The sequence below is a fragment of the Trichechus manatus genome, unplaced genomic scaffold (genome assembly GCF_000243295.1).
Source record: "Trichechus manatus latirostris isolate Lorelei unplaced genomic scaffold, TriManLat1.0 scaffold00030, whole genome shotgun sequence".
In the NCBI taxonomy this organism is placed as follows: domain Eukaryota; kingdom Metazoa; phylum Chordata; class Mammalia; order Sirenia; family Trichechidae; genus Trichechus; species Trichechus manatus.
In genome coordinates this window covers 20,399,010-20,426,325 of record NW_004443966.1, presented here as the reverse complement: position 1 = coordinate 20,426,325, position 27,316 = coordinate 20,399,010, and the positions used below count along the sequence as shown (strand labels likewise).

Below are 27,316 nucleotides of genomic sequence, written 5' to 3'. Positions count from 1 at the left end.
TCGCTTGCTTCATCGCTGGCTGTGGAGAGGACTTCCCCCTCCTTGGCAGCAGCGAGCCCCACATTTGCACAGCTACTTCCGCTGTCACCCAAAGTCAGGCCCTACCAGGTGCTGTGGTTTCACTTCCCCATCTGCCAAGGGCTGCTGAGGAATGAGTCACCAACTGCCCAGGGTATATAAAGCTGCAGGCTCCTGCGCTCGGGCAGAGTGAGGCCCGAAGCAGAGGCAGGCAGCGACAGGAAGGGCCTCGAGGCAACAGGGCCGAAGAGGGCATGGCAGGCAGGAGAGGGCTTGGGGCTCAGGCCCACCCCAAGAGGGTCACAGGTCCTGAGCTCTGGGCCACACCACAGTCCTGCCCTCTGCAGGCCAAGGCACTGGGGAGCTGGGGCCTGTCATGTGGCATCTGCATCCATGCCCGGCAAGAAAGCAGACACAGTCCCTTCACTGAGTACTTCCAGGAACGCGGCATTGTGGTTTCAGGCTACAGACAGATGCCAGGAAAACAAAACCTATGTGCCCTGTGTTCATGGGGAAGAGAATGAAGTTTACCTTCACACTACCCATGGGAGGTTTTACTAAGTAAATGAATTACACAAACAAGGGGGATGTTTAACTTGCTGAACAGAACAGACTATGAAAAACAGCACTCTGTGGTGTGAAGGGCACTCGATGGCTTGCCATCATTTGTAAAACAAGATGTCAGACTTATAGCTGGCAAACTAAAGGGGCCCACAAAAGGGTAGCCAGGAGGGGAAGGGTATAGGAAATCACATCTTTGCAGGAACCACTGAGTTAGGGGAGGACATTGATCCAGGAGGGAAGGAAAGTCAGGGTGACAAGGACAGAATTGCCAAATAACCAGTGCAGAGGTTATGAGTGGCAGTGTCTGGGCCAGATCCAGCTTGCAGACATGCTTGGTTGGCCTGCATGGGGTTATAAATATTTTTGAGCCAACATAGACAAATCGAGAGATTTCACATTGAAAAGAAGAAAATTTCTGCCTTCTTTTGCAAAACTGAAAGCTCAGGGGATGCTGGACCTACTTGATAATGACTTGCTGGGGCCTGCCCATGCCAACTCAGCCCAATGCCCACCCACCCTATCGTCTCACCCAGGCCCCCCTCCTCATTTCTTTCCTGTCTATTGTGGGATAGTGTGGCAGAGGTGTTCTACACAGCACCTGAGAGCAAGGCTGGGACCAGGCAGGAAGGAGAAAGGCCAACGGAGGAAGAACGTTTTATCAATTATAGCCCTTTTGGGAGAAACGTCAGAAGGTCTGGGGTCCCCAGCTCTACTGGAGAGATTTCTACTTGTCCATTCATCCTCTCACTGCACCTTGGAATCTACCATCCACAGAACTTGCACAAAATCTAGGGATGTTGGACTCAAGAAACCTGGAACATCATGCCCTGACACTGAGTGTCTTCCAGGGGAAACTCAGCCCACACCAGCTCTTCTGGTGGCCACATCCCCCTACTGATGTATATGGGGTATGCAATCAGCAACAACTCAGAGAAGTCCTTTCCACCCATGCAGCTACTAAGCCACAAGCCCCCAGACTATATCAGAGCAGTTACTTTTCTGGTCCCAAATGCAGTCCCTCACATTTGCCTGGTAAATTCCACCCGAGTTGGCCCATTGTTTGCCAGTCTACAGAGAGCTCCTGAGACCTCAAACCTATTATTCCTCCTGGCCTGCTCTCAGCCAGCACCACCATCAATAGGCCCCTGGGACACTAATCTAAATCATGAACAGAACAAGGTCAAGGGCAGAGACCTTCCACAAAGCGAGGGGCAAGGGAAGAACAAATCTTTCCAAGTCGGTCGTTCACAGTTATAAACATGCTGACATCATCAGCTGGTCCCCAGGGATATCCTAAGATCCCATCAAAGCCTTTACCTAAATCCTCACATACTTTTGTTTAAAATCCAAAAAATAAACTAAACTTGACGTGTCTTGTTCCTAGTGAACCCACTCTAATCCCAGTGACGAACATTTTCTAGGAGCTCACAAGCCTCATCTGTAGTAATTTGTGGAGCCCACCTCCTTTCCCCATTTGATAAAGGGATGACACGTAGCCACCTCTATCCCCCAGCCCCTCTGCTGTTTGCCACACCTCCTGGAAGGTCACCAACCACAACTTGGTGACATCAGCACCCCAGGACATAATTTGCCCCAGTAAGGAGATGAATTAACCACCCTGGGTTCAAGTCCCTCCTACCACCGTTTGTCCTACTTTTTCAAGCTCAAAAGAGAAGATGGAAACAAAATGAGACTCAAGGAATTCCCTCACATTTCTCTTCACCCCCTGCTAATGTCATACCATTGGCCTCCAGCACCAGGCAGTTCCCTTTTTCTTTTTCCAAATATATGTAGCAACCCTCTTGGTCACCCTGAGTTTTACCACAAGCTTCAGCTCACTCTGAGGGTCTTTGGTCCATACTCTTGCCCTTTGGTTACATGTCCTCCTTTGCATATAACTGTCTCCCAATCTTCCTTCGGAGCCCTGGTGGCACAGTGATTAAAAAGCTCAGGCTGCTAACCAAAATGTCGGCAGTTCAAATCCACCAGCTGCTCCTTGGGAACCCGATGGGGCAGTTTTACTCTGTCCCATAGGGTCGCTGTGAGTCGGAATCAACTCGTCGGCGAAGAGTTTGGTTTGTTTTTGTTTGTTTTTTTAAATCTTCCTTCAACAGAGGGCTTCCCAGGCAGCGACGTCAGTCTCTGGTCACACACTGCCTTCTTTTCCTCTGGGGCCCATTTTCTTTCATTTCTAAGAGCTTCCCAGCCACCCTGAATTATTTTTCCATTTAAGAACATCCCAGGTCATCCTCTCTATTCTGAAATTTAGAGAGCTGCTTCCCAAAGATCCAGTTCCTCCACTCTCTCCAACTCCCAAGGCCCTGCCAGTTCTCAAAGTGGAACCTCAGAAATAGTTTCAATCTGGTAATGCTCCTGGTCAGGGACTCTTCGTCCCTCTCAGCTCTACCCTTTCTTTCCCCTCCACCTAAGATCCCAGAGCCTTCTTACTGCCTTCCACCCCACTGGGCCCTAGGAAGCTCCAACTGGGGGCCCCAGTGGGCCTCCCATTGTTGTCAATTATGTGCTTGAGATCTCCCCTCTCATCTCTTCCCGAACCTCTGGGTTGATCCTGCTCTCAGCTACCCTCCCCAGGTCACAGGGCACATTGCTAAGGAACCTCCGAGGGTCAATGTCTTCACCTAAAGAGTGATGTGAAGAGCGTGTGACAGGCAGTCCTTGCTGGTGCTCCTCCCCTGACCACACAGAAGCAACAGCCTCTCCTTGTGGGTAACCCTGACCCCAGTGCTGTCCGGCAGGCCCAGGCCAGTTTTTCTGGTTTTAGAGGATGTCACCTGCTCTGATTCATCAGCCCTCTGGGCTTTGTTCTTTCATTTTCATTCACTTGGCCAAAAAGGTCTTGGGAGCCCTGGGTTCCTACACTTAATAAAAAGAATACTTGTGTTACCTTCTGAGGTACTAAGCAATTCAGAACATTCACTCATTTGCCCTGAACTTTTCCCAGCAAATGCCAAGAAGCCCTGGCAGGGCAGGAAACTCCCTGAGGGCAGGAACCCTCCTAGGGTTTCTCTTATACCCTCCTGGGTCCTAGAAGGAGTATGCTTGGCATTAAAACAGCATTTCCCACACTACAGGATTCCTGAAAGGCAGCTCTGGGTGTGGTCCTTGCCTAGGCTCCTGTGAACAGTTTTTATATCAAGTATTTTTAACCTGAATCTCCTCATGTGATGGGACTAAGGCCTGGCCAGGCCCATCAGATGAGCTGCCTCTACTTTGTCCCACATTTAGAGAGACGCCTTCCTCAAACCTCTGGGCAAGTCTAATTTCCTTTCTCTGCTAAAGAGACATCAGCAACCCCTATCTGGAAACAGGCGTCCCTGGAGAGTCAGCAAGAGGAACTGGAAATAGAATTTGGGGTGATACCTTCACTGCTACTTTTAGGCCCTTGTCTGGCCCATGCTGCTTCGAGCAGACTATCAAAGAAATCTGTGGGGAAGCATTCTGCAGCCACAGGACAGACAAACCCCTAGTCCTGAGCTTCCATCTGCGCAGCCTCCCCATCTTCTCTCAGGAATCCTCTGTGCCCTTTCTCACCATGCTCTGGGGGAGCACTTGCTCTCTCATCTCCTCCAGACAGGCATCCGGGGTGGCGGGGGGGTACGTATTCTGTCGGCCCCTTCTGCCATTAGAGCACAATCATGCTGCCAATCCTCTGTGTACTTCCTCAGCTCGAGAAAAATCTCAAGAAAGGAGCCAGAGAGGCAGTCTGTGGAGACTCATCATGGGGATGCATTTCTGGGGTAGCAGTGAAGGACCCTGGGGGGCAGGAACCCTCAGCCTGGGCCTGGGGGCTGGCTGCTTCTGACCAGCAGCCTACAGTGCTGCTCCCTAGAGGAGTAGGCGAATGAGCTGCAGGGCAAGGGACGAAGGGGCCAGCCAAGCCTGGCAGAGGCGTAAATAGATGCCTCAGAGCCCTCCAGTCCCAGTCGGTCCAGAACAGACCAGTTTCTACAGCCAGACCACAGAGCAGACAGGTGGCCCCTGCCTGGGAAGAAATGAGAACCTCAAACCAGGTCCTTGTTTCTTCTGCTCTCTTCTTTCTTCAGTGAGCACTTAAGAAAAAGCATACAGTTACGAAGAAGAAAACAAACAGTAGGCTGTAATCTCCCTACCAAAAGTCTCACTGACTTTCAGAAAATAATAAATATACACACAAGGTTGCTGTTGTTGTTAGCTGCCCTTGAGTCACCCTCCACTTCATGGAGACCCCATGCACGGCGTGAGTGGACCATTGTAATCCATAGGGTTTTCACTGGCTGATTTTTCGAAGTAAATCACCAGGCCTTTCTTCCTACTCCATCTTAGTCTGGAAGCTCCACTGAAACTTGTTCAGCATCATAGCAACACGCAAGCCTCCACTGATAGATGGGTGGTAGTTATGCTTGAGGTGCCTTGGCCAAGACTTGAACTCAGGTCTCACACATGAAAGGTGAGAATACTACCACTAAACCACCAATGCCTCATACCTATAAGGCTAAAAAAAAAACCAAAACCTTTGCCGTAGACTCAATTTTGACTCATAGCAACCCTGAGGGACAGAGCAGAACTGCCCCGTATGGTTTCCAAAGAGCAGCTACTGGACTTGAACCGCCGACCTTTTGGTTAGCAGTCGAACTCTTAACCACTAGGCCACCAGGGCTCCACTTATAAGGCTAGATAATTAAAATTGAACAGAATGATCCAAAATTGAAAATAAAAGCCTCCCTTCCTGCCCCCGTCTCCCTCCGCAAAGGCAACTACTTCCAGGGGAAAAAACTGCAGGGACTAACTCAGCTATGTAAACAGATAGATATTATACAAAAGTGGTTGACAAACTTTTCCTATAAAAGACCAGGTAGTACATATTTTAGGCTGTCACAACTACTCAACTCTGTAGTAGCACAAACACAGTTATAAACAGTATGTAAATGAATAATTGTGGCTGTTTTCCAATAAAATGTTAGGGACACTGAAATTCAAAATTTGTACGATTTTATGTGTCACAAAATATTACTCTTCTCTTGATTTTCTTTAACTATTTAAAAATATAAAAATCAGAGTCAAAGTTAACTCTTCAGATGAAGATTAGACTGGACTATAAAATGATACTCGTGAAGAGTGTGCTTCTTAGTTCAAGCAGATATAGGAGACTGAATGGGCAGTTCCTGTCCAAAGGCGAGAAGAGAAGGCAGAAGGGGATAGGAGCTGGGTGAAAGCACATAGGAAATCCAGGGTGGAAAAGGGGAATGTGCCGTCACATTACAGGGATAGCAGCTAGGGTCACATAACACATAACAATATGTGTACAAATTTTTGTATGAGAAACTAACTTAGCTGTAAATTTTCACCTAAAGCATGATTAAAAATTTAAAAAATAAAAAATCATACTTAAAAAAAAAACAGGAGTCCCAGGGTGACACAAATTGTTAAGCACCAGACTACTAACCAAAAAGTTGGTGATTTAAACCCACCCAAGGACGCCTCGGAAGTAAGGCCTGGCAATCTACTTCCAAAAGGTCATAGCCTTGAAAACTCTATGGAGTGCAGTTCTACTCTGCACACTTGGGGTCACCATGAGTCGGAATCGACTCAACAACAACAACAATACTGATTACAGGGTACCTAAGTCTTTACATAGCTTACAGCTTTAATTTGCTGCTGCTGCCTATCAGGAAAGGAGCCCTGGTGGTGCAATGGTTAAGCACTCGGTTGCTAACTGAAAGGTTGGCAGTTTGAACCCACCCAGCAGCTCTGAGGAGAAAGACCTGGCAATCTACTTCTGTAAAGATTACAGCCAAGAAAACCCTATGGGGCAGTTCTACTCTGTCATATGGGATCACTGTGACTCAGAATTGACCTGACAGCACCCAACAACAACAAGCCAGCTTGTCAAGAAGGTCCTTCTCCCCTCTCCTCTCACTGGTCCCCTTCCCTCAGGTTTCTCTTTCAGTGATGGTAAATAATTACAATTCTTGGAAAGATATAAAAATATAAAAACCATTGTTAACTTGCAGGCCATACAAAAACAGGCCATGGACCAGATTTGGGCTGTGGGCCATAGTTTGCTAGCCGCTGCTATATACAGGAAATAGTTCTGCATTTTGTTTTTTTCACTTGTATCTTAAGGACCATCCCACATCAGCACACAAATCCACCTCTGGTCTAGTAATCCTAACTGTATTTAACCAGCTCTCTATTGCTGGACATTTTGATTGTTTCCCATTTTATTCTGAAATTATAAACAATGCTGTAGTGAACATCCTTATACATATGATGAACTTTTGTAAATACATCCTACAGGGTTCAATCCTACAGGTGAATCAAGGGCTGTGAAGATTTTTAATTTCTTTAGATATCGCTAAATGGTCCTCCAGAAAAGCAGAATTTACTTCATACTGTGTTACAGATTGAAATCTGTCTCCCAAAAAGTTGAAGTCCTAACCTGTGTACCTGTAAATATAAACCTATTTGGAAACAGGGTGTTATGGATTGAATTATGTCCCCAAAAAATGTGTTGTAAATCCTAACCTTTCTGCCTGTGGTTATAATCCCATTTGGGAATGGGTTGTCTTTGTTATGTTAATGAGACAAGATTAGTATAGGGTGTATCTTGAGTCAATCTCTTTTGAGATTAAACAAGCAAGCAGAGAGATGGGCTAAGATCGATGCCAAGACCCATGGAGATCTCCAAGGAAACAGGAAGGAGAAGCTGAAGAAACAAGCACCTTCTTCCAGAGCCGACAGAGAGAGAAAGCCTTCCCCTAGAACCAGCACCCTGAATTTGGACTTCTAGCCTCCTAAATGGTGAGAAAATAAATTTCTGTTTGTTAAAGCCATCCACTTACGGTGTTTCTGTTATAGCAGCACGAGATAACTAAGATATAGGGGATCTCTTTTGTTACGTTAATGAAATCATACTAGAATAGGGTGGATCCTAAACCTAATCCCTTCTGAGTAGTGTCTTACAAAAAGGGAAAACAGACACAGAGAAGGACACACACAGGGGAAGAGACCACGGGAGGAACCATCACCAGCCTACAAGCCAAGGAATGCCAAGGAACACCCAGCGCTACCAACAAGGAAGGACCCTCCCCTAGAGCCGAGGCCCTAATTTCTATTTTCTAGCCTCCAAAACTGTGAGACAATAAATTTTTGTTCTTTAAAGGCACCCACTCTGTGGTATTTTTATAGCAACCAATCTGTTCCCTGTTTTTGTATGGCCTTCTAGTTACATTTTTAAGTTTGGCCTTTTGTACCTGGTTTCTGAAAATAGCCAAGCAATTAAGGTGCTCTTTGTCTTTCTAAAATAGCTAGGCAAGTAGGGGCTACACAGGCCCCACACCTGGTGCACTACCTCCAGGAAGTCATTAATTGGGTCGATCATAACTATGCACAAAGGCCTCAGTCCAATGACTAGGGAGGGGACTTTGGACCTTGGAGCTTCCTCTCTGGAGCTTCCAGGGTTGGTGAGAACATCCATGCATAGGAGAGGGAGTGGCATGTCCCTGGGGACAATGGAAGCCTCCAGCAGGGACATCCAGACCTCGCCTGACGCATCTCTTCACTTGCATCCTTTCTAGTTATAATAAATGGGTAACAGTAAGTATAGGTAATAGTTTCTGTAAGGTCTGTGAGTCATTCTAGTGAATTATTGACCACACCAGGAGCAGTGAGAACCAGCAGAGAGGCTGGTGTTTGCCTATTTGGCAGGGGCTAGACGGACAGAGTCCTAACTTGTAGAGACCCAACTCTGGGTGATAAAGTGCCATGTGGGTGGCTGGTGTCCAGGGGATGAAATGGGAAATTGGGGATATATGTTATCATCACATTTTGGAAATCAGCCTTATACCTGTTGTTATTCACACACTGACATACGCTTATGAGCGGAGCCCTCCTTCCCTCACCCTTGACAGCCCTGGATGTCCTGACAGGCATTCCAGAAACTCATCCTTCTCTAAGCCCAAGGCCTGCCAACTCCGTGAGTGGAAGATTTTCTCCACCTCTAGAAATTCCCTTCCTGGCTCTGAGCCTTGCTGACACCTGTCCTGGCCAAGACAGAGGGGTATCTTCTTCTCAAGTTAGAAGGGTGCCAGGCAAAGGGCAGAAACTGCCTGAGTTGACAGCTCAGATGTAACTGCCACCTAATTACGTAACAATTATGGAACTGCAAAACACCCTGAAGCTCTCCTGGGCCTCAGAACCTTCTCTTGGGTTGCCTTCCAGCCCTAGTCCTTTTCCTTCTCACACCTAGAATCTTCCAATACCAGTGCCAGAGAAGCCCCCTGGATATAGGTCATTTGAGTCCCACTCCTTCACTGTGGGGATAAGAAAACTAAGGCCATGAAGAAGAATGACTTGCCCAGAGGCCCAGTCTCAAAATCCTCTATGCTCAGCTGCCTTTCTTACGGTAAGGCTGGTCCCGACTGTCCAATTCCTCTGACTCCACATAAAGGGTTCAGCCTTCTTTGTTGGTGGCTATTCCCCCTCACTGCTGGTGTGTAAGTCTTGAGGCTAAATCCACCCCTCTCCATCACCCTCTCACAGGCTCCCTGCTCTGGCTGTAGAGGCCACCAGCATGGTGACCTCTAGGTCTGTGGCTCTCTGGGAATGCCTGGACACACTGGTGAGTCAGGACTAGTTGGGAGCCAGGCATGTAGAACTACCCAGCTCCCCGCAGCCCACACCCAGCTGCTAGTTTGCTAGTTAAAATCTGGATATGCCTAAGGGAGCTTGGGAAAGCCTAGAGCATATGAATCCAAGACTCGTGGAAAAGCACTGAGAATGACTGCTCCCAGGGACGAAGACTGCTCTGGCAGGTGACCTAGAAAGGGGGTCATGGAGAGACGGGTGGGAGGGAATGTGAGGGAGCGCTGAGGGGCAAGGCTGTTGCCTTAACTACCTCAGGCCAACACAAGGCAAGCTACGGCTCACCCTTGGTTACCAACACCTCACAAGGACCCCACCAAGCAAAGCCAGGCTCTTTAGGGAGCTACCTCCCTGCAAGGTGACACGGATAAGGGTGAGAAGGATGGGGTCCCCTCCACATGTGCAGGCAGAAACTGGCTCCCACAGCTCTTCCCACATGAGGCTGTCTTGCCAACCCCAACACCCCACACCACGTGGAGGGCCTAGAGGACATGACGACAAGGGAAAGGAGGGGGTGAAGGGCAGGAAGCAAACACTGCTAAGTGCTTCCTTGTGCCAAGCACTGCTCCTAGTTGTTGGCACATGATGACAAATGGTTTCATCTGTGTCCTTTTCCCCCAGCCAACATCTCGTGGAGCCTGATCAGAGGAGGGGGATGGGTGGCAGTCATCATCCCCATTTTAAAATGAGAAAGGCAGGCTCCAAGAGGCTGTCAGTGGAGTCCTCCCTCCCACTGAGTGCCCTCTGGCTGCCCGGCTTTCGGCTTCTACTGCAGCCAGGAGAGGGAGAGCCAAGTCCTGCTCCAGACATAGTCTGTCCCTGCAGCGGGCCCGGGCTAAAGGCCGGGGGTAGGCTGGAGGACCTTCCTGCTGCAGCCAACCCTTTTCTCACGCTCCCATAAACGCTGGCTGCATGGGATGGGAGGAAGCGGAGGAGTTACCATTTCCCTCCGCTCTGAGGCTGCCCATCTGTTTCCTGGGATAGGCTCCCCGCCCCCATCCACCCTCAGTCTAGAAACTCACTTGCTCTGGGACTATGGGAAAAGGGAACTACAGGGCTCCCTCCCTCCCCAGAGGGCAGAGGCTTTGGCTGCTACAACCCCTTCCAGGCCTCCTGCCCTCAAGGCTCTATCTGGCCAGCTCCCACCAACAGTTCTGGACACATGAGGGGGAGGCAGGCCCCAGGTGGTACTGCCCCAGCAGCACAGTGCCCACCCTTACAGGGGCCAAGAGACTTTCCTCCCTACCCCCTTCTGGCCTGGTTGGCATCCTAGCCTGGAGAATGGGTGGGGGAGTGACTTTCTGGGTAGAAGTTTGTGGAAAGTAAAAAAAGAGTGGAACAAGGCGTCCTAGCAGTTGTCTAGATCCCCCACAGGGTCATCGGTGAGTGAGCACCGCCCCCTGCTGGACATGCTGGATACAGCAACTGTGCCATCCTGTGTTGGGTCCTGGGCAGGAATACAAGCAAGGAAAAAGCAATATTGGGCTCCAAGACTTAATGCCCTACAAACACTAGTGTTTAATAACATAGACAGCATCAAAGGCTACCTATGGTTCTACGTCAAATGAGGAATTTAAAAGAAGGGGAGCAAAATCACACAGGCTGGGGCCAACAAGGGAGGCTTTTGAGTGAAGGGTTTGCACAGAACTTGGAAAGGCAGAGAGAAGTAGGGGGGGCAGTGCAGCCCGGCAGGGGCGCGGCCTAAGCAAAGGTCACTGGGGTAGAGTATGCGGGCAGCAGGAGATGAACCAGACCAACCAAGGGCCTTGATGCCACACTAGGAAGTGGGCACTATTTAGAGCCATGGACCTTTTCCCTCAAAAGATTCTGCCCCAGAGCCCCCATATATAACACTGATAAAAGCTGAGGTGGTCTGGCCAAGGGTAAGCGGCTGGAGCTCCCCCCACCCACCCCACCAAACACACTGTGGTGGCCCTGGGTATCTCTGAAGACCTGAAGGAGCAAAGTTTGAGACCAGAGCTGAGGGCAATGGGGAGCCACTGAGGTTTCTGTGCACCTAACTGACAGGCCAGCCATGGTGTCTAACAAAGAGGGAGAAAAAAGCCACAGTGCTTGGGACAGAGTCAAAGTGGGGCTGGGGGAGCCCAAGGCAGAAACAAGGAGCTAAGAACTGGCTGCATTTCTCCAGCCAGCCCTCCTCCCACACCAGGACCCCAGAGAGCCTCAGGGTAAGTGTACGGAAACCAAAACCCTCCCTCTACCAATGGGTCCTTGTCCACTTCCCCTCACGCTGCCCACACTGTCTAATGCATCTCCTGGTTATACTATGACACTGGTCTGTCTCCCGTGTCCTCTTCATACCAACACACGCAGAGGACCTCCACAAACACCATGACTGAGAAAAAGCAAACTCCAGCCACGGTACAGAAGTGGGCAGACTCCAGAGGGCAGAGGTTAATCCTAGGTCACCAGGACTGTCTATTGAGGATACTCACCCCAGGAATGTCCAAAAGGCCTGACACCAGAAGGGGCAACTTCAGTGCTGCAACACTCCCGGTGACACCCACAAGAACGTGGAATTTTCCCTCCACCAATGATGCAGCAGCTTGACATGAGGCTCTTGGCTCCATGTGGCAACCAGTGGCTTCGAGTCCTGGAAGCCCACCAATCCTAGCCTCCATCAGGTTCTGTTAAGATTTAGGACCTAAAAGCAGAACAAGGGTGTCTCCTTCATTCGTACTTTCGACCAAAGTGCATTGAACATCATGTGTTAGATCCTAGGCCAAATACCAGTACTCCTGAGAAGTCCCTGGGTGGTGCGAACAGTTAATGCTCTCGACTGCTAACCAAAAGGTTGGAGGTTCGAGTCCACCCAGAGGTACCTCAGAAGAAAGGCCTGGCAATCTATTTCTGTAAAATCAGCCACTGAAAACCCTATGCGGCACAGTTCTACTTTGACACACATGGGGTCGCCATAAGTTGGAGTCAACTCAACAGCAAGTGGCTGGCTGAGGGGATCAGCAGTCCTCACTTCTAGGGGCATAGTTTGATAAGAATATCAGACAACCTCCAAGCCCCCGCAAGGATGTTACAACGTAATGTGACAAGTGCTATGAGAAAGGCCTATACCAGATGCTGTGGCTGCCCAGGAAGTGACTGCCTGATAAAGTCAGAGACCATTTCACAAAAAAGATGACATTCAGGTTGAGTCCTGAAGGACGAGCAGTTTTCCAGAGTAAGAAGGAAATAACTTTGAAAGAAGGAGCAACCTTGCAAAGGCCTGAAAGAGGGAGGCAGGTTTGGGAAACAGGGAGTAGCTTAGTAGTGATGCTCAGGGGTGAGGTGGGGAGTAGGGAAGTGGCAGGAGGTAAGGTTGGAAAATCAGGGCAAGGCCAGAGAGGGAAAGGTGGTGAGGGCCAGAGTGAGGAGTTTTCATTTCAGAAAGACGGTGCTGGTACTGGTGACAGCATGGAGGGGCCCTGATTGCAGAGTCTGGGGAGGGGAGAGGAGCTAAGGCAGTGGGCCTAGCTGACTGAACAAAGGGTGTGGTAGGAAGAGACAAATTCCAGAGATGCTTGTGAGGTGAAACCCTAGGTAACAAAGGGGTTTCCATGCTCCAGGGAGATAAAGGATTCACCTCTCTATCCAAGGGTAGATAAGCCTGGACACTATCCTACAAATCAACGTCCAGGAAGAGCCACCATCTCCAGGAATGCAGGCCACCCAGGAGACCAGCTGGTTGGTTTTTCTTTGCTCTCAGATGTTGCTAGAAGAGAGTGACTGTGACAAAGGGTGGAGACACCAAGACCTACACTCTGGCAGGCTGGGCCATGAAAACGCACTCACTTCAGCAATAGTCACCGAAAACCAGTTACGTCTAGAACTGGGCAAGGAATTGTGGAAGACAAAGCTGCTGCCTTCAGGGAACCTGCAGATGAGTTGAGAAGATAGGAGTCACACCTGAAACCATCTGAGATGGGTCCTTCTCTGGGGTACACCTTGTTTGTGATCACTGACTCCATTTGTACATCAGTTCCCTTACCTCTCTCCTCCCCCTGACCACCGCCACCACTACCAGCCAGCTCCTTGCAGTTGTGACTAGGCCTAATCATCAACCCCCAGTTCAGGATCAGCCACATGGTGGGTCCTCAACATCTGCTGAGTGAACAATAAATTGTATTCTCTGAGGTAGTGTGGGGCAGAGGACAAAAGCCTGGTCTGTGAATCAGGAGCCCTGGGCCTTGTCCATGGCTATGCTCCTGACTTGCTGGGTGACCTTCATCTGAATTTGCAGAGGTAGAGCCTGGTGATCTCTAAAGCTCCTTCCAGCAGAAATCTTCTGAGTCCATGCATGAACGACAGCAGTAAGGGGCTCCCTGTACAATACAGGAAGTCATGGAAGATGTACTCAAAAAGGGCAGAATCAGCAGGGAGAGGGAAGACCAAAGACCCCTAGGAAGACGTGCCATGAGCTGCCCAATGACTACTTCCCTGACTGGGTACCCATGGAGGCCGCCTCTTCACTCCACAGGCCCTTTGGCTCCCTAGGGCCTCTCTGCCCCTCCAACACTCAGACACATACCCACATGAGCTGAGGATCACGTTTGGGTTCTGTCATCTCCCTTCTACCTAGAAGGGTCTCCCAGAGCTTTCTCAGCAGCGGTTAAGCACAGGCAGGTTCCCTAGAGCAAGACCCCTGCAAAGCTCCATTTGCCAGTGATCTCAATCTCTACTCAGCTTCAGGGCCCCAGCCCAAGGCCATGCTTGCCCAGAGTTATAGAACTGATTTTTACCTTAGGACCTAGGGAGCCGTTAGCAAATGGTAAATTCCAGAGACCTACCAGCTTCTTCCCGGAACTACTAATCAGCATGCTGACCCACAGTAGGTGATGGAGGCGCATTCTTGGTTCTCCAGGGAAACGACCTGCCAGATTTCAAACCCTGACCCTGTCCTACACTAGCCAATATCTGCAACACCACAGAAGCTGAATTTCACTCTACAGCCCCCTGAACTTCCTCCACATCAAGCTGATTATCTTTTCTAGGGAACAAGTTACTGAAAGCAATCAGTTGAACTTGGGGCAGGAATCCACACTGGTGACTTCAATTGCCTCCCACAGCAAGTAGTGAAGTCCAAGATATACTTTGCCTACTGAGCAAGCTTCGCGGGGAACCAAAGCCTACCTAGCTTTCTAGAAAATCCAGGCAGGGGTGAGGGGGGTAATACTTAAGGAATGGAAATTAAATAATTTAAACATTTGGAGGCAAGGTCAAATCAGTTCAACCTGACAGTCCCAGGGAAGATGAGAGCTGGCAGGAGTCCTTTACGTTTACTCTCAAAGAGGAGCAAGTCTCAAACCAGTAAGTCTGTCACTCTATCCAGATCCTGTTGGAGTCATCTATTTGCACAGCCAGAGTAGCTGTAGACAGCATCTCACTGCCCTAGGCTCTGCTGGCCTCACAGGAACTCCTGAGCAGCAGAAAGAGCTGGCAGGCAGGCAGGAGGGCCATAGGGCTGGAGGCTGTTTATTGAACCTCGAACTCACAGGGCACCAGCCATGCAGGTAGGCCACAGCCAGAAAGATGGCAGCGTTTCTGTTCTTTAGAAAAACAGAGCCAGGCAGAGTAAGGAGCTTTGCCTTGTGACAGGCTTATGATATATAAGAATCCTTCTCTGAATTAATTACTTAAGGGCAGAGTTTAAGTAAAGGTTTCAGGGATACTTGCCAGTCACAATATGAGCAAGTGTGGAGCCAGGGCAGAGCCAAAGCTAACAGAAGGAGCAAGGTAAGCAAGGCCAGACAAGTAGTAAGCCCTGACCAACACAAGAATGAGGGTCTGAAGCCTAGGACAAAACACAACCAAACATGGGGGTGGGGGGGAGACAGGTGGTTAAGAGTCCCCCACTCAGGGACTCCAAGGTAAAGGTGGCAGAGATCCAGAACTCATTCCTTCTCCTGGCAGGATACAGCCTGAATCCTTTAGCCTAACATCAAAGCTGCTCACTACTGGCTTCTGCTCTGGCCTCATCTCCCACGGCTCCTCAACACCCTGCCCCAAAACCCAAAGACATTTAAAAGGAGTCCTGTGGCCACAGAGGCATTTTAAACCCCTTCTCCCCACCCAAGGAAAGGCAAAGGAACTCTTCAGAGAGAGCTCAAAGTATTGGCATTCTGCTAAGACTGCTCTTCGTTCAAACCAGAGGCAGGCATGCTTGACTCTGTTGCTCCTGCAATCATGAGTAAACATGAGATATATACTACATACACACGTGCATAATACAGACACATATACATATGTGCATTATATATCTATATACCCCCAGCTATATAAATATATATACTGTAGTAGAAACTGAGTACTGCCACCTCCCAGCCACTGAGAAAGTATGGAAAATTCCTACTCCCAAGACACCCATCACTTCCTCAACTTGGGTTCTCTCCTGCCCATTATTGGACACGGGCCTCCAAATATTTCAAAGGACAGCAGGAAGTCCTTTTCTAACAATATTTGGCCTCACTCTAACTTTGAAATGCCGTTCAGCACTTTTAGGTGGGTCTAGGGGATCTCTGGTGGCGCAGTGGTTGAGCGTGACGGTGAGCTACGGCTCCTAACCAAAAGGTCCGCGGTTCGAATCCACCAGCCGCTCCTTGGAAACCCTATGGGACAGTTCTGCTCTGTCCTATAGGGTCGCTATGAGGCCAGAACAACTTCAGGGCAACAGGTTTGTCTGTCTGTTTGTTTTGTTTAGGGGATAATGCCAACGTCCCATGGCTTTCTTTTTCCTATTTTACCAACTTTTAAAATACAGTTTGTACTGTGGGCAGTCCCTAATCCTTTCTGGAAGTAGGCTCATGATTTAAAAAAATGCTGTAAGTGTAAGAAGCTGGTAACTAGTTGCCATGGAGTCAATTCTGCCTGACTCATGGCCCGGCCACCTGTATCAGAGTAGAACTGTGTTCCACAGATTTTTCAACAGCTGATTTTTCAGAAGCAGACTGCCAGGCTTTTCTTTCAGGCACCCCTGGGTGGACTTGAACCTCCAACCTTACGGTTAGCAGCCCACAGCGATAACCATTTGCACCACCCATGGACTCCAAGGAATTAATAGGGCCTGTTTTTAAACTAGATAAACAGCACTGAACAAATAACCACCGAGCAGCACAAAGCTGGAAAGGGAGGGCACAGAAACAAATCCCCTAATCGGGGCTTGGAGCCCGGAGGGGGGTCCCTACTGATCCTGGCAGTCCAGGGGCACAGGTAAGAAAGTGAGGTCCCGCAGGCTCCACAGACTTTACACACGTACACACACACACACACACACGCACAGCCGAGCACCCAAAGTCGCGAGCAGATGCTCCAGCCTCCCGCCTATCCCGCCCGGAGATGCCAGCCTCAAAACCACCTTCAACTCCTCACCCGCGCCGGGCGCGTCTCGAGATAGCTCCCAAGTCTCGCGGTATCTTGGCCGTCCCTCCTGCCAGTTCTGGCTGACGCGCAGCCTCACGAGAGCCCCTAGCAGGCTGCGTAGTCGCGCTGCCTTCTGGGAGTTGTAGTCCATTTGTTTCCTGGGAGTTGTAGTCCACATGGGGGACTCCTGAAGTGAGCCTTGTCTCTGTTTTTTGGCATTTCTGATGCTCCCGCGAGGGCCTGGCCTAATTGTCCGGCTTTCCCGACCACCTGAACCCCTCCCACACATACACAGTGCTCATCACTCGGTCGCTTAACACTGAATATTTACCAAGCCTCTTCTGTGTTCTAGGTGCACAGGGCACAGAGATAAATCAGACATGTCCCAGCTCTCGAGACAAACAAGGATACAGAAAATTACAGGATAAGGCCGAGTGGGGAAGCCAGAGGAACCTGTGGAAGCAACAACTCCGGGTAGGTAAGCCTTCTCAAAGGAGGCGTCACTTGAGCTGACTCTTGAAGGATAGCCAGGAGTTTTGATAGAAAGGGGGCCGGGGCAGCATCCCAGGGGGAGGGCACAACACTGGCAAAGGGAAAGCACAGGAGAAAGCATGTTGGGAACACTTCCCCCCTGCCCTCTTCATTCTCCAACATTCCCAGGGCCCCAGGATCCCTTGTGTTTACTGAGGCTGCTCAAACAGCCGCCTGTCTCCCAGGGTAAGAGCTGAGGTGGGGCCATGTGCTCTACTCCTGTCCTTGCCCACAGTGAACCATCTGAACCATAGTCCCTCAACCTATTCCTCCTACTTCCTCCTCAAGGATCTTGGGGAACACAGAACTTCCTCCTAACTGGTAGGAGGGCTTTGTGGCAATTTTGAGGCCTACTCAAAGCCTCCTTGGAGAAAGAACCACACGGGGGTGTGTGGCTTTTGGCCCCAGGGAATGACAGACCAGAGACCCATCCGACCCACCATACGTCCATGCCCCACACCCAACAGTGAGGCTCCACGCAGCTACTATGCAGACTCAGATGAAAACACATGACACAGCAGGACACACAGGGTCAAATGTTTCCCTTTATTAAGTTTCACTCAGTTACCACGGACAGATACACTGGCTCAGGCAGGTCAGCTGCCAGCTAGGGAGTAGTCCGTCTCCCAGAAACAAGGAGGGGCAGTGGGCACCAGGAGAATGCGAAAGCGGGTCACTGGCTGGCCACGGACTTCAGGATCCTCAGAACTGACCTGGGCCCTTCCCCAACTCCCCTCAACCCCCCAAGCCAGGCCATCCAGCAGACAGGAATCTGTGCCCAGCCCTCATTTCTCATACTAGTCCCCTCCCCAGGAAAGTGCATAGTTGCCTGGAGATGCAGCACCCAGGGCCTGGGTAAGCTGGGCCACACATAGATAATAGGCCTTCCCAAGGGCAGAGCCAGGCCATGGCCATACAGGTCTGAGCCAAGGAAAGAGGAAGGGCAGGTAGGACAGGAAATCAACTGGAGGTACCACCGAACAGGTCATGGATGTCAGGCAAGCAGCTGAACCACAGGCTTCTTGGGACCACCAGAGAGACTTGGGGAAAAGGGAATCAGAGGTTTGGGGGGTGGGGGGTGGAGGGAAGGAAGGGCCTGGACCTAGGACCCCTTTTCAGGTACCAGGAGCTGTGACAACTTCTTTCCAGAGAGAAAGTGGGAGTGGAAAGAACCAATCACACATTTTGTGGCCCAAGCCCAAAGGACCACTAGGAAGAGAACTTTCCAGGGGCCCCTGGTTCCCCTTACAGAGAACTGAAGTACCTGGAGCTCAAAGGTCAGAGTGGCACCTGGAAGCCCAGGTGCTGGGTTCCAAGCTGGAGCAAGCTCAAAGTGGCCAAGTGGGATTTGGTTTTTCAGACCAAACATCCCAGGTGGGCTTCTGTTAGAAGGAGGCAGTGGGAAATGGACAACTGCTCCTTGCATGAGAACCCAATCCCCTCCAGGTCTCAGACAGAGCCGGGGCCTCCACCAGCAATGTTCTCACACTGTTTGGAACAGAATAGCCCCGCGGGCCTGAATGGCTCTCCTGGAAGGGGAAGCAGATTCTGACAGGTTGGGAAAAGTCCAAGAACCAAGTCCAGAAGGCAGAGGGGAGCAAGTTATCCTGTTTTTAAAAACAAACAAACATAGCCTCTCCTTCACCCCACCTATCCTGAAATCCCATTCAGGCCATTGTGCTTGCAGCTAGGATTGGGCCTGTGCTTCTTCCCGGGCCCTGAGTTCAAGTGCCCAAAACTGCCCTGCGACCAAGAGCAAGCTGGGGTGAGGGAGGCATGCTCCCTGCTCAGTGGGCCCTACCTGCCTTCTCTGACCTTCCCTTTACGCCTAGCCCTCTCCTCTGAGCCCTGTCCCTTCTACCAGACCCAAGCAGGACACTGCTGCTCCGAGGAATCCAATGGTCACTCAGAGATACCTAGAACCTGACCAGTGGGCTTGGGCCAGCCAGACCTCAGCTAGGGTCCAATAATTATTACATGCCCTCTGCTCCAGCTACATCTTTATGCCTGACGACTTCCTGGATGTGACCCAACCTTCAGGGAAGGCAGTGGAATCTGTCCTCATGGATGGCCATGCCACCTGGCACATGGCCGGGCAAGATAGGGAGATTAGGCCACAGCAGCTGGGGCGACGGGGAGGATGGGGAGAAGCATGGGCGAGGGGCTCAAGGAGACTCTGGGAGCAGAAGGAGAATAAGATGGGAGGAAAAAGAGGAGCCCGCCTGTGCAGGCCAAGCTCTCGGAATCAAGGAGACTGAGCCTACATTTCCATTCCCTGGGATTCAGGTACCAGGTGGGCTCTCATCTTCAGCTGTGTGCCCCTCCCATACCAGAGCTAAGGCTCAGCTCTCATCAGCTTCCTTGATCTGGGAATGGGCTCAATCTTGGAAGCAGATACAACTGGGAAACTCAGACTTGGGGAAGACAAAGAAACGCCACGTGGGGAAAAGAAAGACCCTGGGCAGGGGGAAATACCACAGGGAATTGGACAGCAGGGAAGAGAGGAGGGGAGGATGAGGCTGAAGAGGGAAGAGACCCAACCCAGATGGATCAGAAGGAACAAGGGAAGATCCTCTGCCTGTCCCACCCCCCAATCTACTGCCACCATGAATGCTAAATACTGTTACTTTCCAGTAAGACCCAAAGTGGAAACACTTTCAGCTCATAACCCTGGGAAGGGGGTCAGGCTCTCTGGCATGCCTTCCCCTACCCCACGCAGTCCTTGGGTCAGGGTCAGAGGAGGCAGCCTGGTGGAGGGTGGATGGCTGGTTTAGTTCTAAACACACATCTAGCACCACAACAACAGAGACCTCCACTGCACACGATTTCACAAGGGAGTACAGACACAGCTACCACCACACGGGACAGCTCCACGTGCAGCCCACAGCTCTCAGCGTGTGAGAGCAGAACCCAAAGTGGGGAGGAGGGGATAGGCATAAACATATATATATATACATACATACATATATGTGTGTATATATATATACATAACTGATTCTTTGTACAAAGTGGTGGAGAAGGAGAAAAGGGAAGGGGGAACCCTGCTTGGACACCACAATGGACGATGTGGCTTGAGCCCCCTGTCCTACTGGCCCCCAGCCCTGCCTCCCAGTAGGCTTGGCTGGTTCACATCTCATTGGAGTATGTGTAGTTGGGGGTGGCAGAATACTGGGTCTGCGGTTGATTCATGGCACCCTGGGCCGCCCCCATGGCTGCATTCTGGGCTGCCTGCTGCACGTGTGGGTTCTTCCATGCCCCCGTGGTCCACTCCTCCTGGGCTTTGCTGAAACTCCCCCCGCTGCCCCGGTAGAATTTATGAACCTGCAGGAGGAGGAGCATAAGCAAGGGTTAATCAAAGGAAGAGGCAGCCCTCCAGGGAACAGATGGGGCCCAAGGGCAAGTTACCATAAAAAACCAATCTTCCCTCCTCACACATGACCTATGCACTAGTGGGAAAATCCACCAGGTATTTCCAGAGTGAGTCCCTTGGAGGACCTCTGGATCCTTCTATAACTTGGAGGAGGGGTTGTCACAAATCACAGTCCCTTCCCAAAGCCACCCTCTTGCCCTCAAGGTGGTCACATACCATGCTGAGGGCAATGAAGGAAAAGACGGCCATGACTGTGAACATGATGGTGGGAATGAGCATCACCACCGCTGAACCAACGTTTGTTCCGAAGAAGGAGATGGTGGCAATCCAGCCGCTGCAGGAAGAGGCCAGTTATAGAACTGCCCAGGCATGGTGAGGGGTACCCAGGAGCCACCCCACTGGAGCAAGGGACCACCTCATTGCCACATGTCAATCACACGGAGGGGCCATGTCATTGGATGCAGAGGGATCATCTTACTGATACCCCACATCAGTGGTTCAGGAAGAATCCTTCCCCCGTGGCTTGGGAGACATGCTCCTCAGACACACGGCTTCCTTCTTCCAGATTCTTCCACAATACTAGGTACTCCACTCCCACTCTCCCCTGCGATTAGTGCCAGGTTCTCCTTCCCCTCTGATGTACTATCCCAAATTCTCTCACTCTTCCAATAACCAGTCACAGACTAGGCAGCTTAGCACACAGAGGCCAGCAAAGGACACCCCTACTAGCCCCAGGCCAGTCCCTTGCCTCTTACCAGACACCCCAGCCTGGGATGCCCACAGCCTGGATGATGCTGATGACCAGCTGGGCCATAAAGGTGAAGAAGAATGCCATGAAGCTGAAGGAGCTGTCAGTCCTGCAACACAGGAGATGGCTCCTATTACCTAGGCAGAGGGCCAGGGCTTCCCTTCCTTCAAGGCCCTCAAGCCCTTCCAAGTTTAAATGAGTGTACAATGGACAGAAGACACTTAAAGGTCTTCAATGAAGGTCCAGGATGAGACATATTTTATCCATGGATCCTTGCAAATTTCCATGTGTTGGGCCTGTGTGTGCAACTTTACAAAAGGAGGGATCTCCTCATGAATGGACCACCCACTGGCACATGGATGGATGGCTCCACTGGCACAGAAATAGATGACTCCAATGTGGCAGGAGCAAACAACCCATTGCCAAAGGTATGGACAGCCTCACTGGCACCAAGACAGCAAGCTCTATTGGTATGTGAATGGATGATCCCATAGACTCAGAGACAGAAAGCCCCATTGGCACTAGGATAGATACCCTATTGGCATCAAGATAGCGTCAGGTCCTAATGGGCACATAGATGGATGGTCCTATTAGCAAAGAGATTGAAGGCCCCATTGGCACTGAGATGGATATCCTATTAAATGGAGACAGGCTTGTTGGTACACGGATGAATAGTCCCATTGGCACAAAGACTGAAAAACCCGCTTGGCACTAGGATGGACACCGACTGGCACCAGGACAGCTAGACCCACTGATGCATGGATGGCTGATCCCTTTGGCACAGAGTTGGATGACCTCATTAGCACATGAATAGTGTCAGTGGTATGTGGCAATTCCACTGACACATGGATAGATGCTCTCCTGGCACCAAATCAGCTAGGTACAAGGATGGGCATCAAGACAGGTGGCCATTGTCAAAATCCAACATGCAGCTGCCTAAGGAAGGTGAAGGCAGAAGGCAAAAATAGGCCATCTCTGTGCTGCCCCCACATAAAGGTAGAGTGAGGATGGAAAGCACTAAGAGGAAGACTCTGCCTCCCAGCCCCCTCACCCCAGCATGGAGGCCCCAGGAGGCCCAAGCCCTTGGCAGTCTGAGACAACGGTGACCAAAAGAAAATGAGTTCGAAGGTGGTAAAAAACAAAGGGTGAAAAAAAAGGAGAGAAGGGACAGGGGAAATGGGCAAAGAGACAAGGCTAGGAGCTGGGGTCAGCACCAACTACTTACTTGAAGGCCTTGTAAATGGGCCGAAACCAGCAGACGTAGGAGCAGGGTGTGAAGAGGATGAGCCAGAGAAAGGCGAGGCCAAAGTTGGTGGCTCCCCCGCCTCCGATCAGCCACGCGAGACAGCCCACCAGGTTCACGGCCAGCGTGACGCTGTTCACTGCAGACCCAGGAGCACATGCACACACAGAGACGGACACCAGACATGCACACAGACACCCAGACCCATACAGAGATACATGAACCACCAGACATGGACACACACACGTCCATAACTCAACACAGACCGGCAATCGAACACATGCAAATAGACACAGACAAGCGCAGAGATATAGATGGACATGGATAGACACACAGTCACAAATACACACCCACATGCCAACCACATATACACAGATTCATACCCACACAGAAGACCCACAAACCCACATCAGTGAATACACACACAGTCCCATGCATATACACACAGACACACGGAATACACATACAGACATACACACACACAGAGGGAGTACAAATTGTAAGAAAGTAAGCCCCTGGACCTCCCAGACCCATATCAGTCACCAAGCCCAAGACACAGAAAACCATTCTTATACCTTCTCTTGAAAGGCAGGGGCATAAGAAGGGGGAAATAAAAGGCCTTATGGAAACATCTCTTCAAGCACTGTGCCATCTGCCCTGCACTTAAATGGGGCAGGCGGTGCTGACTGGGATCTCGGTCCTCATCTAATCCATTTCCTAGATACCTGTCATACCACCTCCTCCTGGAAGCCTTCCTTCACTACTGCAGCCATATTCACCTCCTATCCTTCTGACCCCCTGCAGACCTGGACTGCTCTCCTGGTTCCCTGGGTACAAATCCCAGCCCATCAATCAGACTAGAAGCTTCCCAAGAGCTGGATCCTGGCTCCACCTCCTCTGTCCCCACATAATCTAGCTGAACCTAGGAATCAAAATATCACTGAGTCACAGCCAGCAGGGACATTTCAAGGCTCCTCATTTTACAGATGAGAAACCTGATCCTGGTAATAACACACACCCAGGTCACTGAATCAGGGAACTCCCTTTCTCAAACATTAGGCTGAGTCCTTTTAAGGCTCCACAAAGAACTGCTGGACAAATACATAAAGGAAGACAGTCTCAATCTTGGCCTCAAACAGCCAGGCATCTATGGTCCTAGCTTCTGAGTTGAACCTTTAAACATCTCAAGCGCTTTATTCAGTTCCTTGGGAGCAAAGTATCTGGCAGGTACCTAGTGAGGATTTAGGGAGATATTAATAGTCCATAAATCCAGCTTCTGGATGAAAGCTTCTGCTCTCAGAAGCGGAGTTCCTGGAGCCCAGGGTCAAGTATAGTGCTCCCCAAGTCTGACTGAACCTGACAACCCTGTCGCCTGTGTAGATAAACCCATCTCAGGGTCCTTCATAATGAGAGTGGACATTTCTTCATGTGTGTTGCAGCTGTATTTCCTCCTCCATGACTCATCTATCCCTGTTCATTGCCCCAAAAATTCCTGGAGCCTTGGTATTGTTATTCATTTTATTTACTCTTTACATGGAAAAGGCATTAACCCTTTATTATATTGGTGAACACCTCTCTTACTAGTTACACTTCTCTCTAGCACACTTGCTCAGTGCCCTCTTCGAAACAGTCATCCATCTTCCTCCATCCATTAGCTTTTTTCTATCTTCACTTCTCTACTTGTCCAGCTCAGATTCCATAATTCATTACAATCATTCTTCTATTTCTTCGTGCCCTTTCTTCTGGTCACACTAACCCTGCATGAGCATAACTCCCATCTGTGCCTGAGCTGAGTGTTGCTAGGAAAAATGACACAACAGGAAAGCCTGGTAGGACTATGAATTCAAGGCAGCCAATCTCACCTGGACCCAGGGGAGGCCCAGTGCATGGTCCAGAAGTCCTACCAGGTTTCTGTGGAGGACAGTGTCTTAACTCTCTTCCACAAACATGCTCTCATTCTAATCCCACTCTCTTCAAACCTCCCGCTCCCACTTCTACATCATATTTGATGGAGAAAAATGCAAGCCATCAGAGGTAATCTCCTCATTTTCTTTCTAACATCTACAGACCTACCTATACCTCCCCACCCCCTTCTCCTTCTCTCATGTTATCACGGGGGAGAGATTCCTTCTCTGCCCAAAGGCCAAGCCAGGCTGGAAATCCAGTCTGTCTGTCCTCTGAGCCCACTCTTTCTACCAATCCATGAAGGATCTAGCTACAAAGACAGCATTCTTGACCACCTTCCTATACAAACAATCCACTCCCTGAGTAAGCAGCTATCTGCAGGCCTGACTCAAGACAATGTCACATATGGCAGACCCTTGCTGTGGTCACACTACATGTGTCTGGGGCTCCCTGGGGCAGGTACCCAGCACAAGACAGCCAGCTTGCTCCCCTTTCGCATGCCTAAGAGGTACCTTCTGACCAGTCTGGGCACAGCCAAGTCCCATCTCCCCAAGATGACACCCTTCCCACCAACCTGCCACAGACCATCAGAACCTGAGGCCTTTAAACTCTCGACTTCAAAACCTCAGAACGTTAGAACCCTAGACTCCTAAAGGAATGAACCACACGACACTGAGCTACATGGAACCACAGAGATTACTGAGTCAATACCCTCTTTCTACAAATGAGGAACCTGCTATCCCCACAGCAAAGTGGCCTGTGGAGCGACCAGTCAAGCTTGACCCTGTATCTCCCAATTCCCACTTGAATGTTCTTCTTTTTGAGCAACTTTTGAGAGGAAGCAAGAAAAATGGGGCTTTGAGGGAGGGATTCCTCTCCAAATCTGGCATCTTGAGGTCCTGGAGGTCACCAGAGGTTCCTGGAAAACTGGCCCAGTAGAAAGGGGAGTGGGGAGCAAAAACAGAGGAACTGCACTGCCAAAAGAGATCCCCATCCAGATGTTCTGTGAATGGGAGATAGGGGAGGGGAGGGAGGTGAGGCTTAAATTGGGGGTTGAGAGAAACTGAGGCCCAACTAGGGAGTCGGCCCATGCAGATGCTACAAGTGGGGATGAAGAATTGCTGGGTCTGAGGGCATTCCACCCCAATGCCCAGCAGGCACCAGTCTCCCTCCCTCCTCTGCCCCGCCCTCACCCACTCCCATCCCCACCGTACTCACACATCCAGAGGTAGTAGAGGCGCTTGGTCATGCTGAGATGCTGGGGAGGGATGTCTGCCTCGAAGTCTTGGTAGAAACATGGCTTCAGTGGGATGAATTTGGGCAACGGTGGGAAGTTGTTCACTTTCTCTGTGGGGGAGGCGCACCACATGTCAAAAACCACCCAAACCCACTGCTGTTGAGTTGATTCTGACTCACAGTGACCCTAAAGGACAGAGCAGAACTGCCCCATAGGGTTTCCAAGTAGCGGCTGGTAGATTCGAACTGCCAACCTTTTGGTTAGCAGCCGAACTCTTAACCACTGCACCACCAATATTCTCCTTCCCAACAATCCATGGACCCAATATGATTACCCTTACCCTGGCTGAGCTTCCCCCTTGGCCCCTGTGGCCAGAGGCCACTTTGCTATCCCCACCATTTGCTATCTGCCATGACAATCCCAAAGTAACCAAAGACCCTGATTCAGGGTCACTGTCTCTTAGAAAATTAAAATAATAATAATAAATGCTGTCCATCAGGGGCACAGCACCCTCTTCAGTGGGGAGCCATTTCCAGGCACAGAAGTGGGATGAGTGAGAGTCTGGAGACCTAGGCTTCAACCTCCACTCCAGTATTCATGCTCTTGGGCAAGTCATGGCCCATCTCTAAACCTTAGTTTATATAGTGGGGAGGGGGCTGGGCTAGGTGGTCCTTAAAGCCCAAGGAAACTCAGAAACTAGAGTGAAAAGGTCTTAGAGTATTGGAAAGCAATGGTGACAACGGGGACAGGGGCTCAGCCACTCATGCCAGGCTAATCAGTCAGACGGACAAGGACATCAGGATACTCAGTCCTTGGTCTCCAGGGCCAGAGATCTGGCAAAGGGCTAGATAGTGTCATGTCGGGGTTCTTGAATAGACAGGCCTCAGTGGGGGGACTAGGAAGAACCTGGGGACAAGGTGGGGGAGCTGAGAGGACAAGGAAGACGGCATCCCATCCTTTGCTCACCTTCATGCCCTGCCCAAAGGCCTAGCCCCATGCCTTACCCTCCATGATGGCACCAGCCAGCCCAGCAGCCTGCCCACACTTCTTTGTCCCGACCTGGGAAGAGAAGCCAGAGAAGGATGAGGATCAGAGCCCTGTACATCCTCGTCCCTTTTTCATCCCCACCTGGGCTGGATGCTCCCTGGGACAGGACCAGGTTCAGACTTCGCTGGCTCCCCCAGTGGATTGAACCCATGGGGCAGCTCCCCACCTCAGAGCCACTATCCCACTGGCCACACCCTTCCATACACTCCTGCCCTTCACCTCAAATTCTATCCTCAGAAAACCCCATCCAAGACTAGGAAAGGAACCTGGGAGGGGACTATGCGGGGAAAAGTCAAGTGACAGAAAAAGACTGAGGGGACCAGAAACCTCTGAAAGAGGAAATTCTATTCCCTGACCCCAGCACACGTTGAACCTTGGCCTCAGTCACAGGCTGGGCTCCCCTCCTCCTGCCATCCTGCTTTCGGTCATTCGTTCACTTGTTGGGAGCCTATGATTACCAAGCACTTGTTGGGAGCTATGAGTCAGAATCGACTCAACGGCAATAGGTCAGGGGAGACAGCAAACAAGACAGACATGGTCCCTGCCGTCTACATGCAACAGTCAATAACCTCTACAGTAAATACTACAAAAGGGAAGTATGGCTGCTATCAAGGTTATTTAACCTGGTCTGGGGGGTCT

General features: G+C 50.5%; 2 protein-coding genes across 3 annotated transcripts in view; both read right to left on the bottom strand.

The window, feature by feature from the left end:
- The window catches only part of PPCDC (phosphopantothenoylcysteine decarboxylase), a 34,871-nt gene extending 18,262 nt beyond the window's left edge, over positions 1-16,609 (bottom strand). The window contains exons 1-2 of one of the 2 annotated variants that reach the window (XM_023729833.1): positions 16,592-16,609; positions 11,682-11,890 (exon numbers count right to left, since the gene is read on the bottom strand). In XM_023729833.1, the coding sequence (XP_023585601.1) occupies positions 11,682-11,867 (186 nt within the window). In that variant the 5' untranslated portion in view covers positions 11,868-11,890; positions 16,592-16,609. Of the gene's footprint in view, positions 1-11,681; positions 11,891-16,591 lie in introns of those variants that run through there. The other variant, XM_023729832.1, reaches the window with a different exon arrangement.
- A 3,644-nt stretch (positions 16,610-20,253) lies between these two features.
- SCAMP5 (secretory carrier membrane protein 5) lies at positions 20,254-22,844 on the bottom strand. The gene is given in 6 exon segments (XM_023729637.1): positions 20,254-20,448; positions 20,714-20,831; positions 21,253-21,354; positions 22,471-22,733; positions 22,736-22,823; positions 22,825-22,844. Coding segments are annotated over 6 exon segments (786 nt in total).
- Positions 22,845-27,316: the final 4,472 nt, after the last annotated feature.